The sequence below is a fragment of the Kwoniella newhampshirensis genome, chromosome 5, assembly GCF_039105145.1.
Source record: "Kwoniella newhampshirensis strain CBS 13917 chromosome 5, whole genome shotgun sequence".
Taxonomy (NCBI): Eukaryota; Fungi; Basidiomycota; class Tremellomycetes; order Tremellales; family Cryptococcaceae; genus Kwoniella; species Kwoniella newhampshirensis.
In genome coordinates this window covers 1,006,089-1,021,005 of record NC_089959.1, presented here as the reverse complement: position 1 = coordinate 1,021,005, position 14,917 = coordinate 1,006,089, and the positions used below count along the sequence as shown (strand labels likewise).

The following is a 14,917-nucleotide window of genomic DNA, read 5'->3' as shown; positions in this document are numbered from 1 at the left end:
TACATATATACAACATGAGACGAACTTCCATGGAAGACTTGTGCATTACCGTGAACCACCTCTCCGCCTCGCTCACTTCTTCCTGCCCTTCCTGTTCTGACCCGCAATCTTCCCGTCGCTTGACGACAGACCCAATTTGCGTACACAGTCCGGACAATACCATGTGTCTGGTAGAGGACCACTGATATCGACGCATTTGACGTGGAACTGGTGAAGAGTGGTCGATCAGCACACGACGTTTCCAGCAAGCGAGGAGTGTGTTCTTTTGCATGAGAAAGAAACGGCACAAGTCGGATAAGAAACAGCAGCCACTCACCCATTCGTATTTACACTTCTCGTTATCACACCCTATCATCTCACCATAACTCTTCTGCTGACAAGTACAGTACAACGTCTCGTCACCTTCGCCCTCTCCTCCTTCTGCCATATCCACTTCCCCTTCTGCATCTTCCGCTTCCCCATCGGCATCGACATCAAAGTCGGATAGGGACGTGGCGACGGATGCATGTCGATTACGATGTGAGTGGGAGGTGGTATGGGTGAATGAGTGGGTGGATCGAGATGATAGTGATGGTCGGGAGGGTGGTGGGGGAGGTGGCATTGAGGTGGATGGGGGTTGTATGATAGGTGTTGAAAGACTGAAAGAGGGTGGGATCGGAAGTGCATTCGGTTTTCGTTCTTCGAAGAAGGAAATCAGCTCAAGCTGTCTCGGGGGATACACTGCGCGAACACAGTAGTACTCGTACTCACTCTTCTGCGGTCTTCCATCCATCCCACTGCCCAGCCCCGTCGAAGGCAGTGACACTTCTCCACCTCCTAATTCTCCCAGACCGCCCGCACCGCCTATACCAGACTCCCCCTCAATCTCCTCGATCTCCATCCCACCCACTCTCAACCACTCAGCCTTCGCTCTCTCCTTTGCTCGGTTCACTATCCTCTCCATCCGCTCAGCAATCTTGATCTTCTCTTCCTGCAGAGCCTCCACCTTACCCCATTCGGCTTGAATCTTGGTCAAAGCTTGTGCGTCTTTGTGAGACAGATGGGAGGTCGGTAGGGGTGAGTTGGGAGGGATAGGGAGGGGGAATGTCGCTGTGGAAGGAGGTAGGGAAGGGAGGGATTTGGCGGATTTCGTCAAGCCTTGATGGCGGGTATTGATTCGCTGGACCAGTTCTACGAGCACAGATATGTGTGAGCACCATGTCATATTATTGACAAGAGGAAGTTTGAGAGCAGAACAGTCAGATATAGGAGGAAGTGCAGGCCTTGCGGTATTCGGGGGGAGAGCATGACTGAGAAGGTCACTCACGATTGATCCGAATGTCCTTCTCGCGTATCTCCTCCAACAGAAAGACGACTTCCCCAGGCAAATTATCGAGACCTGTCCACCGTCCACCGTCCACCGTCCACACGTCAGCTCGCATTCTCGACTGACTGGTGGGCGAACACTTGTGTGCTGAAGATTCACTCACTTGAAACCAGCTCTGTGGCCACATGAGCCGCTTCTTCGGGGTTGAAATGCGGTTGGACGTGTAACGAAGCGGGCAGAGCCATCTTGGGTGACCGACTAGCCTGTCCAGGTGTGGTGAGAGGACGAACAGGTTGATGCAAACGGCGAGATACAGCGCTGATTGATGGATGATGATGAACAAATGGGTGTAGTTGGGTGGCAAGGTCTCGAACAGAACAGTTGATTGTCATGTTTGATGTTGATTTCGTCGCGCGCCTATTCCTCTTGATGACAGCCGCTGGGACCGGTGGAGGACGTCGGTCACTTTCGCGGACGATCATCAGTCATGAGTGAGTGTATGTATCCTGATCTGATCGTGGGAGGAAGAACGCAACAAGCTTTCCAGTGACAGCAAGATAGGAACCAGCTACGATGAACCCCGCTACAGTATTCAGGTCTGGAGCTTTGCTGAGTGCGTGTCCTCCCATGGCTCGTTCATCCCCCCTCATGACACACATATCATCCCCCCTCATGCCAACTAACTCGTTGTCGTGCCACATTGCCTCGCAATCCACCCAAAGGCTGCATTCCAATCTCAGTCGATTCTCAGACAGGACAAGAACGATATCGTCATTGACACTGCTATTCTCGTTCCCTATTAGCCGCGGCCGGAATCTCCTTTGGAGCATTTGGCTCCCACGGACTCCGAACGATCAAACCCCCTGTCTCAGACCGTCAGATCTCCTCATTCAACACCGCCTCCTCCTACTTCATCTACAACGGTCTGGCCCTTCTCGCCATCTCCTTCCATCCGGGCTTGGTCAGCGGTGTCAAGAGATATCGGTATGCGGCGGGGATGATCCTGGGCGGAGCTGTGGTTTTCAGTGGGAGCATATTCGCTTTGGTCCTAGCCAGAGATAGGTTTAGGTTCTTGGGACCGATCACACCGGTAGGTGGTTTGGCGATGATCGCGGGGTGAGTGGGGTGCTTTGCTTTCCCCTATTTTCGCTCTACGTATGGTGTGGAGGTAATCGTGCGGTGATGGGGTTTTAAGTGATCGATAGAGAGGCTTGGATGACCAACCTGTTGTGTTTGGAGCGCTCTAGCAATGCTGTTCTGTGCGCTGATTTCTGGCCGGGAACAGGTTCGTCACACTCGCCTTCTGAACGAACTAATCAAACATAAATATACACATCCATGCGTTACTCGTATCATCATATGCACACTTCTCTTCCTACTTTGTCCAACTATACTATACTATCTACATGTTACGGGGAGCGACAACATCGCCAAAGGAGAGATCGCATCCTACAATGGGGTCGAGTGGGGAAATATGGACATTCGTAGAGTAAAGAAGCTGTCGTGAATCTTCGTCAAGCTCGTTACTGGCCAAGAGGACCGACTGCATGACTTGATCTTCTCAAATCACCACCTCCCCCTTATCAGCCTCGTCGCTAAACACGATCTTCTCCACCTGTTCTCCCATTCTCTCCACTTCTCTATCTTCATTCGTATGCCCCTCTTGACCCACTTCGCTCGATTCATTCTGCAGACCCAACCCATATTTCTCTGCCAATTCACCCAACTCCCTTTCGCCCAATTTCCCGACACCGCTCTTATGTGCATTGGCGAACCATGCCCCCAAAGCTCTAGTGAACAGCTTAGCCCGATCGATCTCCCTCCATACCACCACTTCAGCCTCTCTCAGAACTTCCTTGTCTGTAGTTCTTAGTCCGCCTTGGGGGGTTGTGGAGAGGATATGATGGATGAGGAAATAGGCACAGTCGGTATCGGCGTTGAGGATCGATGAGATCGGGATGGATATCGGTGTTGGGGATAAGAGGAGGTGGGAGGTGGGTGGAGTCGTTGTGGGTGATGAGGCGAGCCTCGAGGTTGTAATGAGAGATTCATGTGAGGTCCAAGTGGGAGGGAACAGGATGAGAGCGCGGGTAGCGAGGATGGTCAGGTAATCCATGGGATCGTTTGCAAGTGCTGATTGTGATACGGCAGTGAGCAGCGGTCAGATTAGGAAGTCAACGATCAATGCTCACTTGACAGGCGCGCGGGTCGTTTCTGAGCTGGATGTTGCCGAATAGGAGGGTTCGCCCTACAAGTGCTGCTAGGATGATTGCGAGTAATGAAGACAGGAATCGACTCGTCTCGTTATATCGAGCTCCTTCTCACACGTTGGTGGACTGACCTCGTGTAGCTATGGAACAACACCAAATACTTCAGCTTCACTTCCGTTCTGACGAGACAACCGTTCAGATAGCGAACGTGCTACAGTAAATGACTCACAATGGCAATCGCAGAGGAATGAGAGTCACAAAGGACTGTACAAGAAAATGTCACACGACCACCTTTTATGTTTTCGCTAGTGCAGGGAGAAACAAAGGTCGAGCACTGTGCGTGCGTGTGATCAAGGCAGAGTGTCGAATCGCACAAGTCGGTATATCGATATCGTCAGGAGGAAGAAATCGAGTCGATCGAGTCGATGTTAATGGACATGATCATCTTATCCTGCCGTGCTAAAGCTGCATAGTATCAGACCACGAATGGAGAAATCACATTCCTCGTCATTGCACTCGGCAAAATAGTACAAGATTCGCGCATGCCGCCAGATTCCCGCATACCGGCCTGGCCCTACGGTGAGCGACAACTTCACCTGTCCCTTCCCCGCTCCCTCCTCTGTCAAGTGACAGTGACTTATCGCAGTGAGAGTGTGGGAAAAGAGCGTTTCACTTGCCGCATGCGTAACATGCGTAGGTGTAAATACTACGAGGACTGTACTCATATACTCTACAACCGATTTGTTTATCTTTCTGGGCAACCTCCACATTTGAATACTACTGCCACGTGTTCCACCCAGACAAGGGTGCCACACTGTATAGTTCCGAAGACCACCACTCTGCGCCTGTGTTTATAACGCCGGCCAATGGGATCTCTGCCGTTGGACAGTCAAGCTCTCGTGGTGGGCAGCGAGGAGCGAACCAACGACAGTTCATCGATATCCAAAGGCAATCGATCTTGTGGTATTGTCACAGATACACATTTTCCACCTCATCGAGTAGCACCACTGCAAGATGATACAACCTCGCTCATCGATACTACGAACCTTGCCCCGGTCCCTCCCTTCTTCCTCTTCGTCCGCCCTTCGAATCCGATCCCGATCATTAGCCACCGTCTCCGATCCCCCCGTCCGACATTACGGCGGACTCAAAGACCAGGATCGGATCTTCACCAACCTCTACCTGAAGCATGATCACGGACTGAAGGGAGCTCAGAGCAGGGGGGATTGGCACAAGACGAAAGAGATCTTGTTGAAGGGAGATAGCTGGATCATCCAGACTATCAAAGATAGTGGATTGAGAGGTAGAGGTGGGGCTGGGTTTCCGAGTGGACTGAAGTGGAGTTTCAGTGAGTGCAAGCTCTTATTTCTGTCACACTGTCCATCTTTGTCCCTCTTTCTACTCGTTCTTATCTTGCTTAGAGGATCAGCTGCTGATCAGCGCCGACCAACAGTGAACAAACCTGGATGGGAGAAGGACCCCAGGTCAGTTTTTAAACCTCAAAGCCCATGCTGTGCGCTTGGCGCTGATCATCTCACCCCGTTGCAGACCACGATACCTCGTCGTCAACGCCGATGAAGGAGAGCCAGGAACATGCAAGGACAGAGAGATCATGCGTGGTGACCCCCACAAGCTTGTTGAGGGTTGTTTAGTCGCTGGTCGAGCCATGAACGCGACCGCCGGTATGTCGTAGCTGACGTTCAGCATTCTGCAGTCTAGCTGACTCCCTAATCCAGCGTACATCTACATCCGAGGTGAATTCTACCAAGAAGCATCGCACGTCCAACAAGCGATCGACGAGGCTTACAAGGCCGGATTGATCGGTGAAAACGCTTGTGGATCCGGATACAAATTCGACGTCTATCTCCACCGAGGTGCCGGTGCCTACATCTGTGGTGAAGAGACCGCACTCATCGAATCCATCGAGGGCAAACAGGGGAAACCTCGATTGAAGCCTCCTTTCCCTGCCGATGTCGGTCTTTTCGGCTGTCCCTCCACCGTGGCCAACGTCGAGACTGTCGCCGTCGCACCCACTATCGCACGCAGAGGCGGAGCATGGTTCAACAGTTTCGGAAGAGAAAGGAACTCGGGAACAAAGGTCTTCTGTATCTCCGGTCATGTCAACAATCCTTGTGTCGTTGAGGAAGAGATGAGTATCCCATTGCAGGAATTGTTGGAGAAGCACTGTGGTGGTGTCAGAGGTGGATGGTCAAACCTGAAGGGTATCATTCCAGGTGGTTGTTCAGTTCCCGTCATCAACCAGGAGGTCAGCGGGAAGGTCTTGTGAGTGGTAGAAGTATTGACGACATGGTTAAAATTGGCGCTCATAATTTTTGTTATCCACGTAGAATGGACTACGACTCGCTCAAGGACAACGGCACCTCTCTCGGTACGGGTGCCGTCATCGTCATGGACAACACCACCGACATGATCGCTGCCATCGCCCGTTTCGCCAAATTTTATAAACACGAGTCATGCGGTCAATGTACGCCTTGCCGAGAAGGTACAACATGGATGATGAACATGATGGACAGGATGGTAGAGGGACGAGCTCAGGAGAGGGAGATTGATATGCTTTTGGAATTGACAAAGCAAGTGGAAGGACACACTATCTGTGCTCTTGGTGATGCTGCTGCTTGGCCCATCCAGGGTCTGATGAAGAACTTCCGTGAGTTGATTGTGTACTGTTCATTCTTTCTCCAGGAATGTTTGGCTGATATCGACGTTTTGCTTTCTATAGGACCCGAGGTCGAAGCTCGTCTTGCTGCATTCCACACCAGACACGGCCAAGTCATGTTTGGTGGGCACCTCCTTTCAGAAGCCGATCAGAGATATGCGCTGCCCGACAACCTTGGTGGTGACACGATCCGACAGATTGCTTCGGCTTAGAGAGGGGTGTAGACGGGGTGTAGGATAGGGTGGAAGAGATTGAGCATGAGCTTGGATATTGAGGCTTGTAGTTGGGCATGCATGATCATGATATACAGTGTGATGTGGGTCGTGGGGTTCGCATGTCATCGGCATGACTGTGGTCCATCATAATCCGGCCCATATTGCCGCCTTGCAGATTGTGTCGCAGTGACGAGGATCCACTTGTGGGGAGTGGAGGCAGTCCACGTTGTGCGTTCTTCGCTTCGCCAGAATATCAAGCAAATCCTATCCCATCCTCTGCTTGTACTCATACTGTTACGACCTCTCTCCCCGTTTATCTGTACCTGACCCCCCCTGGAGATTACCTGCTACACTTGTCCTCCTCTTCCTCGTCCAGAGTGGAACCATGATGACCTCATCCTCATCCCATCTATCGAACAATAATATCCTCCTCGACCCGATCCCCGAACTCCGCCAAGCATTCACGACCAATTCGTTCGGCCTCGACTCATTCGCCGTAAACGAGACCGACTCGTTCCCGCGCACGAAGAAGGAGGTCGAACAGGTATTGAAGGAGCTGAGAGTGAGCGGGGGAGATGTGCTGGGTGTGGAGATGGAGAAGAAGATGGAGATGGAGTTGAAGATGAAGATCGTGGGGAGGGGTTGGGTGAAATTGTTAGGTGGGGAAGGGGAGGGAGTGGTCAGGCTGGATAAAGGGGGTTGGACTGTGAGTAGTTTTGATATGATATGATTTGGTTTCATTTCATTTGATCTGGTCTGTTATATTTCCTTTCCTGCTATCTCGTTGGTGGAAGCACGGCTCGGGTCGAACAGAGACGGAGGTTGTCGCTATCATTGTCACTTGAGGTTGACTGCTTGGTCTACGTTTGGCTCGTGTCAACCGTCCCGAGAGAAGACTCTGTGGCGTCCTCTCCTATCTGTCTGTTTGTCATTCATTCGAGACCGCTTCTCCCCCTTCTCCCCTCTGACACGCGTTCCCCAGAGCTTCACCGCGTTCCACTCGACCATATCAACCTAGGCTGAGCTGATCACCCGAACCCGTACCCGCACCCACCTTCTCACCCCCTCCGTTATCAGCTCGAATCATCCACTGGTTCCTTGCCTCCTTCGAAGATCGGAAAGACATACGAGAGTCTCGAGACATTGCTGATCGACGTCAGTCCTGCTTATGTGAGAGCAATGAACGACGAGATATGGAAGAGATTCGAGGGGCATCCAGCCTTGGTACCGAGTGAGGAGGAAGGGTCTGCGTCGTTGGATGCGGATAAGGGTGAGGGTGAGGATGTGGATGGGGATGGTGTAACGGGTACGGGTATGCGGTCAGAGCAGGGGGAGAAAGGGAGATGACGGCCCCAGACCTCGCATTACAGGAACATTGATAAGATTGACGATTGATTGACGTAGATAACGAACAACCATCGTAATCATCATGAGAATGTAGATATCATCAGAGCAGCACTAGACCGATTCGGACCACAGTCAGACGCCCATTTCACCACACAACGCAACTGAGTAGGGAGATAGCATCCATCCGTATCAATCTATAAGACTCCCCTTCAAACCTCATGCCCTTTCCGCAAAAGCATCCCGCTTATTCCGTCTTAGGTCTGGACAGGACCTTGTGAGAGGTCTCCCTGAAAACGTATTGCTTGGACCCGGCAGAGCCGTCCTGCGCGGGAGAGGTGATGGTGTCGATGTTGGCTGCGAGCGATAGCTGTCAGCATTGTCTGCAGTTCAGATGGAAGGAGAAGCAGAGATGAGGGAGAGAGCAAGTCGAAGTGAAAGCACAGGAGCGGCAAGGATGAAGCGACTGATGACAACAACTCTGACTATAGTCTCAGGCCCAACATTGACATAGTGGGGCTGAGAGACGTCATGTGTCGTGGCGAGTGGAAAAGAAGGAAGACGCAACACCACGCATTGTTCCGAATGAGATACTCACCCTCGACGTAGAGCAGTTGTCCCGCCTTGAGGTTCTGCAAAGACTCTGCGGCCTTTTCATTGAAGTTGAAGACGGTGAACCAGGATGATTCTCGGACGGGATAACCCTGTTCGTCTACGATAGGCTCTGCAAAAGTGTCGTCATCAGCTGAAGCATTCCTCTCACAGTCTCCGCCGTTCGGACCCGGGCAGCTGACACTCACTGCCCTCTGCGTCCTTCTTGACGGGTTTGGAAGTACCGATAGAGTATCTGATCGTACGATTGATGTCAGCTTCCTTCCGTTCGCCCATCAACACGGTGGCAAGGCTCGGTTGAATGAGCAGCTCACCTGTAGTAGTCGGTACCGGAACTAGTGGTCCCCTTTTCGGGAGCAGCACCGAGTCGACCCACGAGCTGAGCCTTGGAGACAAACGATCGAGTCTGTCGAGCAGTGGCTTGAGCGGCCTGTTCACGAGATGGTCAATTGATGTTGTACGTTACGACGCGTTACACCAGAGTGGAGGCTGTTGGGAGACGCAGAGCGAGTGGACTTACTCGGAGAGTAGGGAGAGCTGTGGATCGGAACATCTTGGTTGGTATATGAGATTAGCAGGTGGTGGGTGAAGGCAGGCTTGACTCAATGAGATGGGCGATGATACGAAGATGAAGAGGAAGAAAGAGAAGAAGATGAGACGTGTGTTGTGTGTGATGTTGTATCGGTCACTTCAGTCGCTTGTCATGTCGCTGTTGCTGCTGCTGCTTTGCTTCCGCCAATTCCCCGATCCGCCAGTAACAATAATAAAAATGACTATCACTTTTACTGCTGCTTCCCGTATTGTTCCTGAAACGTGGCATCTCGTTCTGCTTTTCAAGTTGACTTACCCCTGAAGCACGGACCCGCTCAAGTACTCGACATATCGCCGAGGCACCGGGGGGGGGGGGAATTGTCGATGTGGCAATCTCAAACGGATCATGTGTTGCGGGGTAACGGACCAAACAGTGCGGGGTAAAAGCAAATGCCAAAAGTCGTGAAACGCGTTGATGATAAGGTGTCTTCCTAATGTTGATCGACATTTCACAGACCGCCCGTTGTCGATCATCGCTGAGAGGAGGGACCCTCAATCTGCGTACGACGCCATTTGATCGATATGATTCAAGTGGACGGCCCCGCTTCAGCTCAGAACGATGAGACCGAGCACGAATCAGCTACCTCTTCACCCCATCAAACAGCAATCTCTTCCGATCCTTTGGCGATGAGCGATAACGACTTTTCACCCGTCCGAGTATTTACCACTTTGGCCAGGTCAAAGACTGATGTCGACCACCACCCTGCAGTTGATGATGATGGTAACGAAGTAGAAGAACAGGAGAGGGTGGAATATGGGCCGAGACCATCTAGAAGTTCTCAACCTCTCCCGGGATCTGACTCCGATGCTGGGCAGGTCCTGTTCGACGAAGCTGGGCGGTCTTCCAGATTGGCTCAAACAGAAACATCAGACACAAGCAGTATGGATGTGGATCCCCCACTCAGTGCTTTGACCACCGGAATCAGCTCCGTCATCGTAGTCGACCCCGCCCGACCCGGTCTGTCACAAAGCCGTGATCGATCACAACCTCGCAGGAAGGGAGAGCCGACGGTGGTCATTCCTCTATTCCCACTCTCAAAGATATACTCGTACGCTCATCCCAGCTCGAGCTCCGTTCCCACGACGTTCTCCCGACGAAAACTCCCGATGATCTCGTCAGCCGCTTCTTCATCCCGTTCTCCATCGTCGATACGGATCACGGGCGCGAAGAGAAAAAGGAGAGTGAGCGGATCGTCTGCTTCTTATGGCTTAGATCATGGAGACGATGGAGAGAATGTACTCGAAGTCAGCTCGGATAGTGAAGGGGAGGAGGAGGAGGAGGACAACAGCGGAGATACTGAGAGCGAAGGAAGTGATGGGGTGGCGCTCAGGCGAAGTAGAAGGGGGAGAGCTGCGACGACACGCAAAGGTAAAGAGAGAGAAGAGGCGGGGAGAATATCAGAGAGAACAAGATTGAGGCAGCCCTTTGTGAGTTCAGCCATGTGGTCCAAGCGCGAATCTTCCTTTGTAATTGCAGTACAAAGGACGTCCGACACATATCATCACGATCAACATACAAAACTCCTTTTCTGTTCCACATCCTCTTCACTTGCTGCAGAGTTTGTGTTATTCTGCATTAGACTGACATGATCCTCAACAGACACGAAGATCAATTTCGATCCTCTCGTTGGACTCTGAAAATTCGGAACCAAGTCGTCAACGGCGCATGACGCTGAGAAAAATGCAGCCCCGTCCAACTGCCAGAATATTGTCAAGAAGACGAGACGATAGCGATGAAGACCAACTGCAGATAGTCTCATCCTCTTCTGCGTTCGGAGAAGAAGAGTCCGAGGTGGATGAGTTGGAAAGTGAAAGCAATTTTGATGATACCTCTGAATCTGAATCGAAGAACAAGCGAAGAGGAAAGAAGAAGCCAACAAGATCGGGAAGAAAGCCGAAAGTGGAGGATAACGTCATATACAATCATCGACCGGTGTGTCGTACTTCTCCCTTCAGGCATATTAGATTTCGACGAAGCTGATCTGCCCTCTTATGCTAGTGGTGTGAGAAATGCTCGCGCGGACCTGCCGACGACCTTCTTGAACGAGCACTCGCGAGAAAGAAGAAGGGGAACAGGAAGAGAAAAAAGGATGAGGATAGGATCAGCGACGAAGAGCTGGCAGAATCTCTCGAGGGGTGGTTGGAAGTGAGTCTTCTGCTCATGAAAATGGTGTCAATTGCTGATCCCTGCTCAGTGTAACAAATGTGTGGTGGCCAGTCACTGGGTGAGGCATCTTGGTTTCACGGTCTCATCTCCTCTGCATCTGTGTCTGGTTGGCTTCAAGTATAACATGCTAACGACTCTCATCCCTTCGACTTGTCCCAGGGATGCCTCAATGCCAACTCGAGGAAGGAAGTCCTCCACATGTTACTCGATCAAGAAGGACCACCCGCGCCCGGTGAAAAGCCGCGTCGATCTGTGAAGATTGACGAATCGACCAAATTCACATGTCCAAGATGTGAGGCGGACCCAAAGTGTTTCGTGTGTCACGAAGAGAAGCTCCTCAAACCTATCGAGCTTGCGATCAACAGCGAAGGTATCAAGATTGATATCAAAGAGGTCGATGTCAACGGCGATAGGAAAGGCAAACGAAAGGAGAAAGAGAAAGAGGAGGAGAAAAAGAAAGAGAAGGATCAGCCCGAACACGAGAAGATGGATCTTGACAAGCCAGACATCACTCAAGAAGACGAAGACGATGAGGAAGACAAGATACAGTTCAGATGTTGGCGGTGCAAGCGGTGTGCGCATTACGAACATCGTGAGTTCACAGCAGTCGCCTGTAGTGTCTGTGTTGATATTTGTTCCACATAGTTGAAGCACCGGCTTCATTGCAAACCAGGCCAAGACTGGCGGAGATAGCAGATCATTACCAACGGAACACGGAAGAAGGAAGCGCATGGATCTGTCATGATTGTCGAGAATGGGTGTGGGCCGTTGACAGTGTGGGTGATCACAACTTTGACACGAGCAGGAAATGTTGCGTGAAGTGAGAAAATGATTCATACACCTCATCGTAGATCATTGCTTGGCGCCCATCACCTGCGGATGCGACTGAGCCGGCGCTTGAGCCTGACGAGAAGGCCAACTGGAAAGACACTTTACCGAGAGAATATCTGGTCAAGTGGATGGGCCGTGGTTTCCGACATGTATGCATTCAAGGTACTACTCTGTGATAAGAAGGATACGCTGACGTCTCTCGACTATAGGTCACCTGGGTCCCTCATTCGTGGTTACAAATCACAACTGCTCCGAAATTGCGCATTTTCTTAGAGAAGGGCCCCAGTCTAGATTTGGTCACGGACGAGACACTGGCTGCAAGAGGCGATGATATGGCACAGCCCACCATCGCGAACGTCATGGAGGCAGAGGACATGGCATCTGGACCTAGTAGAGCGACCCATGCTAGAGGAGAACGGGGGAGGGACGAATGGATTGGCGCTGGGCCAGGACCCGAAGCCACGGCACGGTTACCCGTCGAGTGGAGTGTGAGTCAGTCGGTCTATGAAGGTGAACACAAACTCATGTCGGATCACAGACTATCGATCGAGTCCTGGAAGTCATGCTCCTGCCTCCACCTAAGGGGAAAAAGCAGACATTGCAACATAGGGAACGACGAGTCCTTTCAGTATCCGCATCTACTTCAGGGCGGTCAAGTCCACTTCCCACTGATACTGGTGGTCGTACATCTCAAGCACAGCCAAGTCAGGTAGAAGAGACGAGGGCGAAGCTGGGCGTCAAAGATGGCATTCAGCCTCCACCTGAGATGCGGATGGAGATCGATGAGTGGGAGAGGAGATCTGGCAGAGAGCTTCAAGGAAACGACGTAGACGAAATAGCGGGTTTGGTCAGCTGGTGTTTGGTGAGTGCCAATCATGCTAACTGCCGAGCATCAAGAAATGATGATACTATCTTTGCGTCAAAAGGTCAAATGGGATGACCTGCAGTACGACCAATGTGAGCTGGTCACTCCACAGTGAACAATCGCTTCCAGCTGAAACCCTTGACTACAGCAAGCTGGGATACACCACCACTTACGACTTCCTCTCTCTATCCTGCTTACAAGCGGGCTTTGGCTCGGTTCCTGGCATCCAGAAGGGTCAACATTCCAGTCCTATCGACCGCGCAATGCAGACAACGGGATGCCGACGCTGCCAGAGCATTTGTGCCACCTCAAGAGCAGCCGGACTGTATCGTTGGAGGCGTGAGTGCTATGAACCTCAGTCAAACTGAGACAAAGACGTCGTTGTACGACCATAGAGTTATGGCTGATACAATGTGTGCCTTAAGAAACTTATGCCGTTCCAAATGGAAGGTTTCCAGTGGCTGCTGTACAAGCATTTCAGGCGAGAGAGTTGTATTCTTGCGGACGACATGGGCTTAGGGAAGACGTAAGCCTTTTCTCTTTCCGAGAGTACATCGTCAATTGCTGAAGATGTATGTGGAACCTTGTAGCATCCAGATCGCGTCCGTACTAGGGTATCTTGGCTCAGATGAGCATCATATCTACCCCAGTCTGGTCATCGTACCCAATTCGTGAGTGTTCGGCTTTACCGCCTGAATCTCGGTAGCCCAGGGGCCAAAGCCGATACACCCGCATGCAGGACGATCACAAACTGGGTACGAGAATTCGAGAAATGGGTCCCGCACATACGTGTGGTGAGTCTATGCTTTCCAGATTGTTGTTCATGGGGTCTAGCTCAAAAATCTAAGTACAGGTACCATACTATGGAGAAGCTGCTTGTAAGTTGGAGTCGTTGCAACGAATCGGTCTGCAACGACGCGGTTTTAACCTTTCGTTACAGCGCGTAAGATCATAAACAAGTACGAGCTTTTCCACAAAGGCATGCAGGGCAAAGCGGCCGGTCTGAAAGCGTTAGTTCAGCTATCTGACGTCGTCTCCTGCGAACCGACTGCAAGCTGACAGATCGTTGATCGCGTTCAGCCATATCGTCCTCACCACATACGACATAATTACGGGTTCAGATTTCAGGGTGTTTGCGAACATCCCTCGATGGGAGGTGTTGTGTATCGACGAGGGGCAACGATGTGGGTTGTCGGGACCCTATCTGTCGGCGCCTCAGTAGTCCGACGTCATATGCAGGAAGGAATGGCGCTCACACTTGACGGCTAGTGAAATCGGACGACAGTCTGATATTCAACCGGCTCAAAACGCTCAACAGTGTTCATCGTATCCTCATGACTGGGACACCGCTCAACAACAACCTTCGAGAACTCTTCAACCTTCTCAATTTCCTTGATCCGAGCACGTTCAAGTGAGTCGGACCCTGACCACACCGATCAACGAAAGACAATCACTCATGTGGTTGTGTGTACAGGGATCTTTGGGATCTGGAGCAGAGATTCGACAACTTGAACGAAGGTCTGATCCAGGAATTGCACGAGATGATCAAGCCTTATATCCTGAGAAGGATCAAAGCGGACGTGTTGAAGTTGCCTCCCAAGGTGGGTTCTCAGCTGCTCTCCATTCTCAGCTGCTCTACCTGTTGACATAGACCTAAACCTAACGATGAGCTGACGGCGTCGTCTTTATCCCAACCGATTGTCCTTCGTCTCAGATCGAGATCATCGTCCCGATATCTCTGTCTCCGCTCCAGAAACAGGTCTACAAAGGGATCTACGAGAAGAACGCAGATGTCATCCAGGCAATCTTACAAGCTAGACAGAAGAAATCGAGAGCGGCGGGCAGGTAGGTTGAGATTCAGATTTCTGGGATCGACACGGGGTGAGGGCGGAGCGGAGCGAGGAGAAGGAGGTGGTTGTATATTGAGACAGGGGGCGATTAGCATAGCATGAGACAAGGGTATGATCGCCAGATCAGATAGCGTAGTATGTGGTGTAGAAAGAAAACAGGTATCCGACCATGATCATATGCCTTCGACCACTAGCAATACGGTTCAGTAAGAATGCGACGCCCGGCGACGTCATGTGAGCCAAATATGA

The 14,917-nt window shown here is 51.5% G+C and overlaps 7 protein-coding genes across 7 annotated transcripts; 4 read left to right on the top strand and 3 right to left on the bottom strand.

Annotated features, from left to right (window-relative positions):
* Positions 1–72: 72 nt before the first annotated feature.
* IAR55_002936 (uncharacterized protein) lies at positions 73–1,551 on the bottom strand (the record flags this gene model as incomplete). The annotated part of the gene is made up of 5 exons (XM_066946047.1): positions 73–207; positions 317–678; positions 751–1,170; positions 1,307–1,378; positions 1,470–1,551. 5 exons carry the CDS (start codon positions 1,549–1,551, stop codon positions 73–75), a joined length of 1,071 nt encoding a protein of 356 aa, XP_066803548.1.
* Positions 1,552–1,879: 328 nt separating this feature from the next.
* Positions 1,880–2,426, top strand: IAR55_002935 (uncharacterized protein; the record flags this gene model as incomplete). The annotated part of the gene is made up of 2 exons (XM_066946046.1): positions 1,880–1,919; positions 2,110–2,426. 2 exons carry the CDS (start codon positions 1,880–1,882, stop codon positions 2,424–2,426), a joined length of 357 nt encoding a protein of 118 aa, XP_066803547.1.
* Positions 2,427–2,867: 441 nt separating this feature from the next.
* On the bottom strand, positions 2,868–3,422 carry IAR55_002934 (uncharacterized protein; the record flags this gene model as incomplete). Its single annotated transcript, XM_066946045.1, has 1 exon — positions 2,868–3,422. One exon carries the CDS (start codon positions 3,420–3,422, stop codon positions 2,868–2,870), a length of 555 nt encoding a protein of 184 aa, XP_066803546.1.
* A 1,108-nt stretch (positions 3,423–4,530) lies between these two features.
* IAR55_002933 (NADH-ubiquinone oxidoreductase 51 kDa subunit, mitochondrial) lies at positions 4,531–6,405 on the top strand (the record flags this gene model as incomplete). The annotated part of the gene is made up of 6 exons (XM_066946044.1): positions 4,531–4,864; positions 4,970–5,000; positions 5,065–5,198; positions 5,253–5,799; positions 5,865–6,184; positions 6,257–6,405. 6 exons carry the CDS (start codon positions 4,531–4,533, stop codon positions 6,403–6,405), a joined length of 1,515 nt encoding a protein of 504 aa, XP_066803545.1.
* Positions 6,406–6,796: 391 nt separating this feature from the next.
* IAR55_002932 (uncharacterized protein) lies at positions 6,797–7,755 on the top strand (the record flags this gene model as incomplete). The annotated part of the gene is made up of 2 exons (XM_066946043.1): positions 6,797–7,114; positions 7,486–7,755. The coding sequence occupies 2 exons, from the start codon at positions 6,797–6,799 to the stop codon at positions 7,753–7,755; spliced, it is 588 nt and encodes a 195-aa protein (XP_066803544.1).
* Positions 7,756–7,999: 244 nt separating this feature from the next.
* On the bottom strand, positions 8,000–8,917 carry IAR55_002931 (uncharacterized protein; the record flags this gene model as incomplete). Its single annotated transcript, XM_066946042.1, has 5 exons — positions 8,000–8,109; positions 8,351–8,476; positions 8,553–8,599; positions 8,679–8,794; positions 8,885–8,917. The coding sequence occupies 5 exons, from the start codon at positions 8,915–8,917 to the stop codon at positions 8,000–8,002; spliced, it is 432 nt and encodes a 143-aa protein (XP_066803543.1).
* A 560-nt stretch (positions 8,918–9,477) lies between these two features.
* Positions 9,478–14,667, top strand: IAR55_002930 (uncharacterized protein; the record flags this gene model as incomplete). Its single annotated transcript, XM_066946041.1, has 20 exons — positions 9,478–10,383; positions 10,556–10,888; positions 10,955–11,101; positions 11,151–11,180; positions 11,282–11,714; positions 11,768–11,898; positions 11,974–12,102; positions 12,163–12,441; positions 12,492–12,815; positions 12,880–12,910; positions 12,967–13,157; positions 13,244–13,344; positions 13,409–13,489; positions 13,558–13,612; positions 13,672–13,696; positions 13,759–13,828; positions 13,899–14,002; positions 14,088–14,229; positions 14,293–14,419; positions 14,533–14,667. The coding sequence occupies 20 exons, from the start codon at positions 9,478–9,480 to the stop codon at positions 14,665–14,667; spliced, it is 3,774 nt and encodes a 1,257-aa protein (XP_066803542.1).
* Between the last annotated feature and the right edge of the window lie 250 nt (positions 14,668–14,917).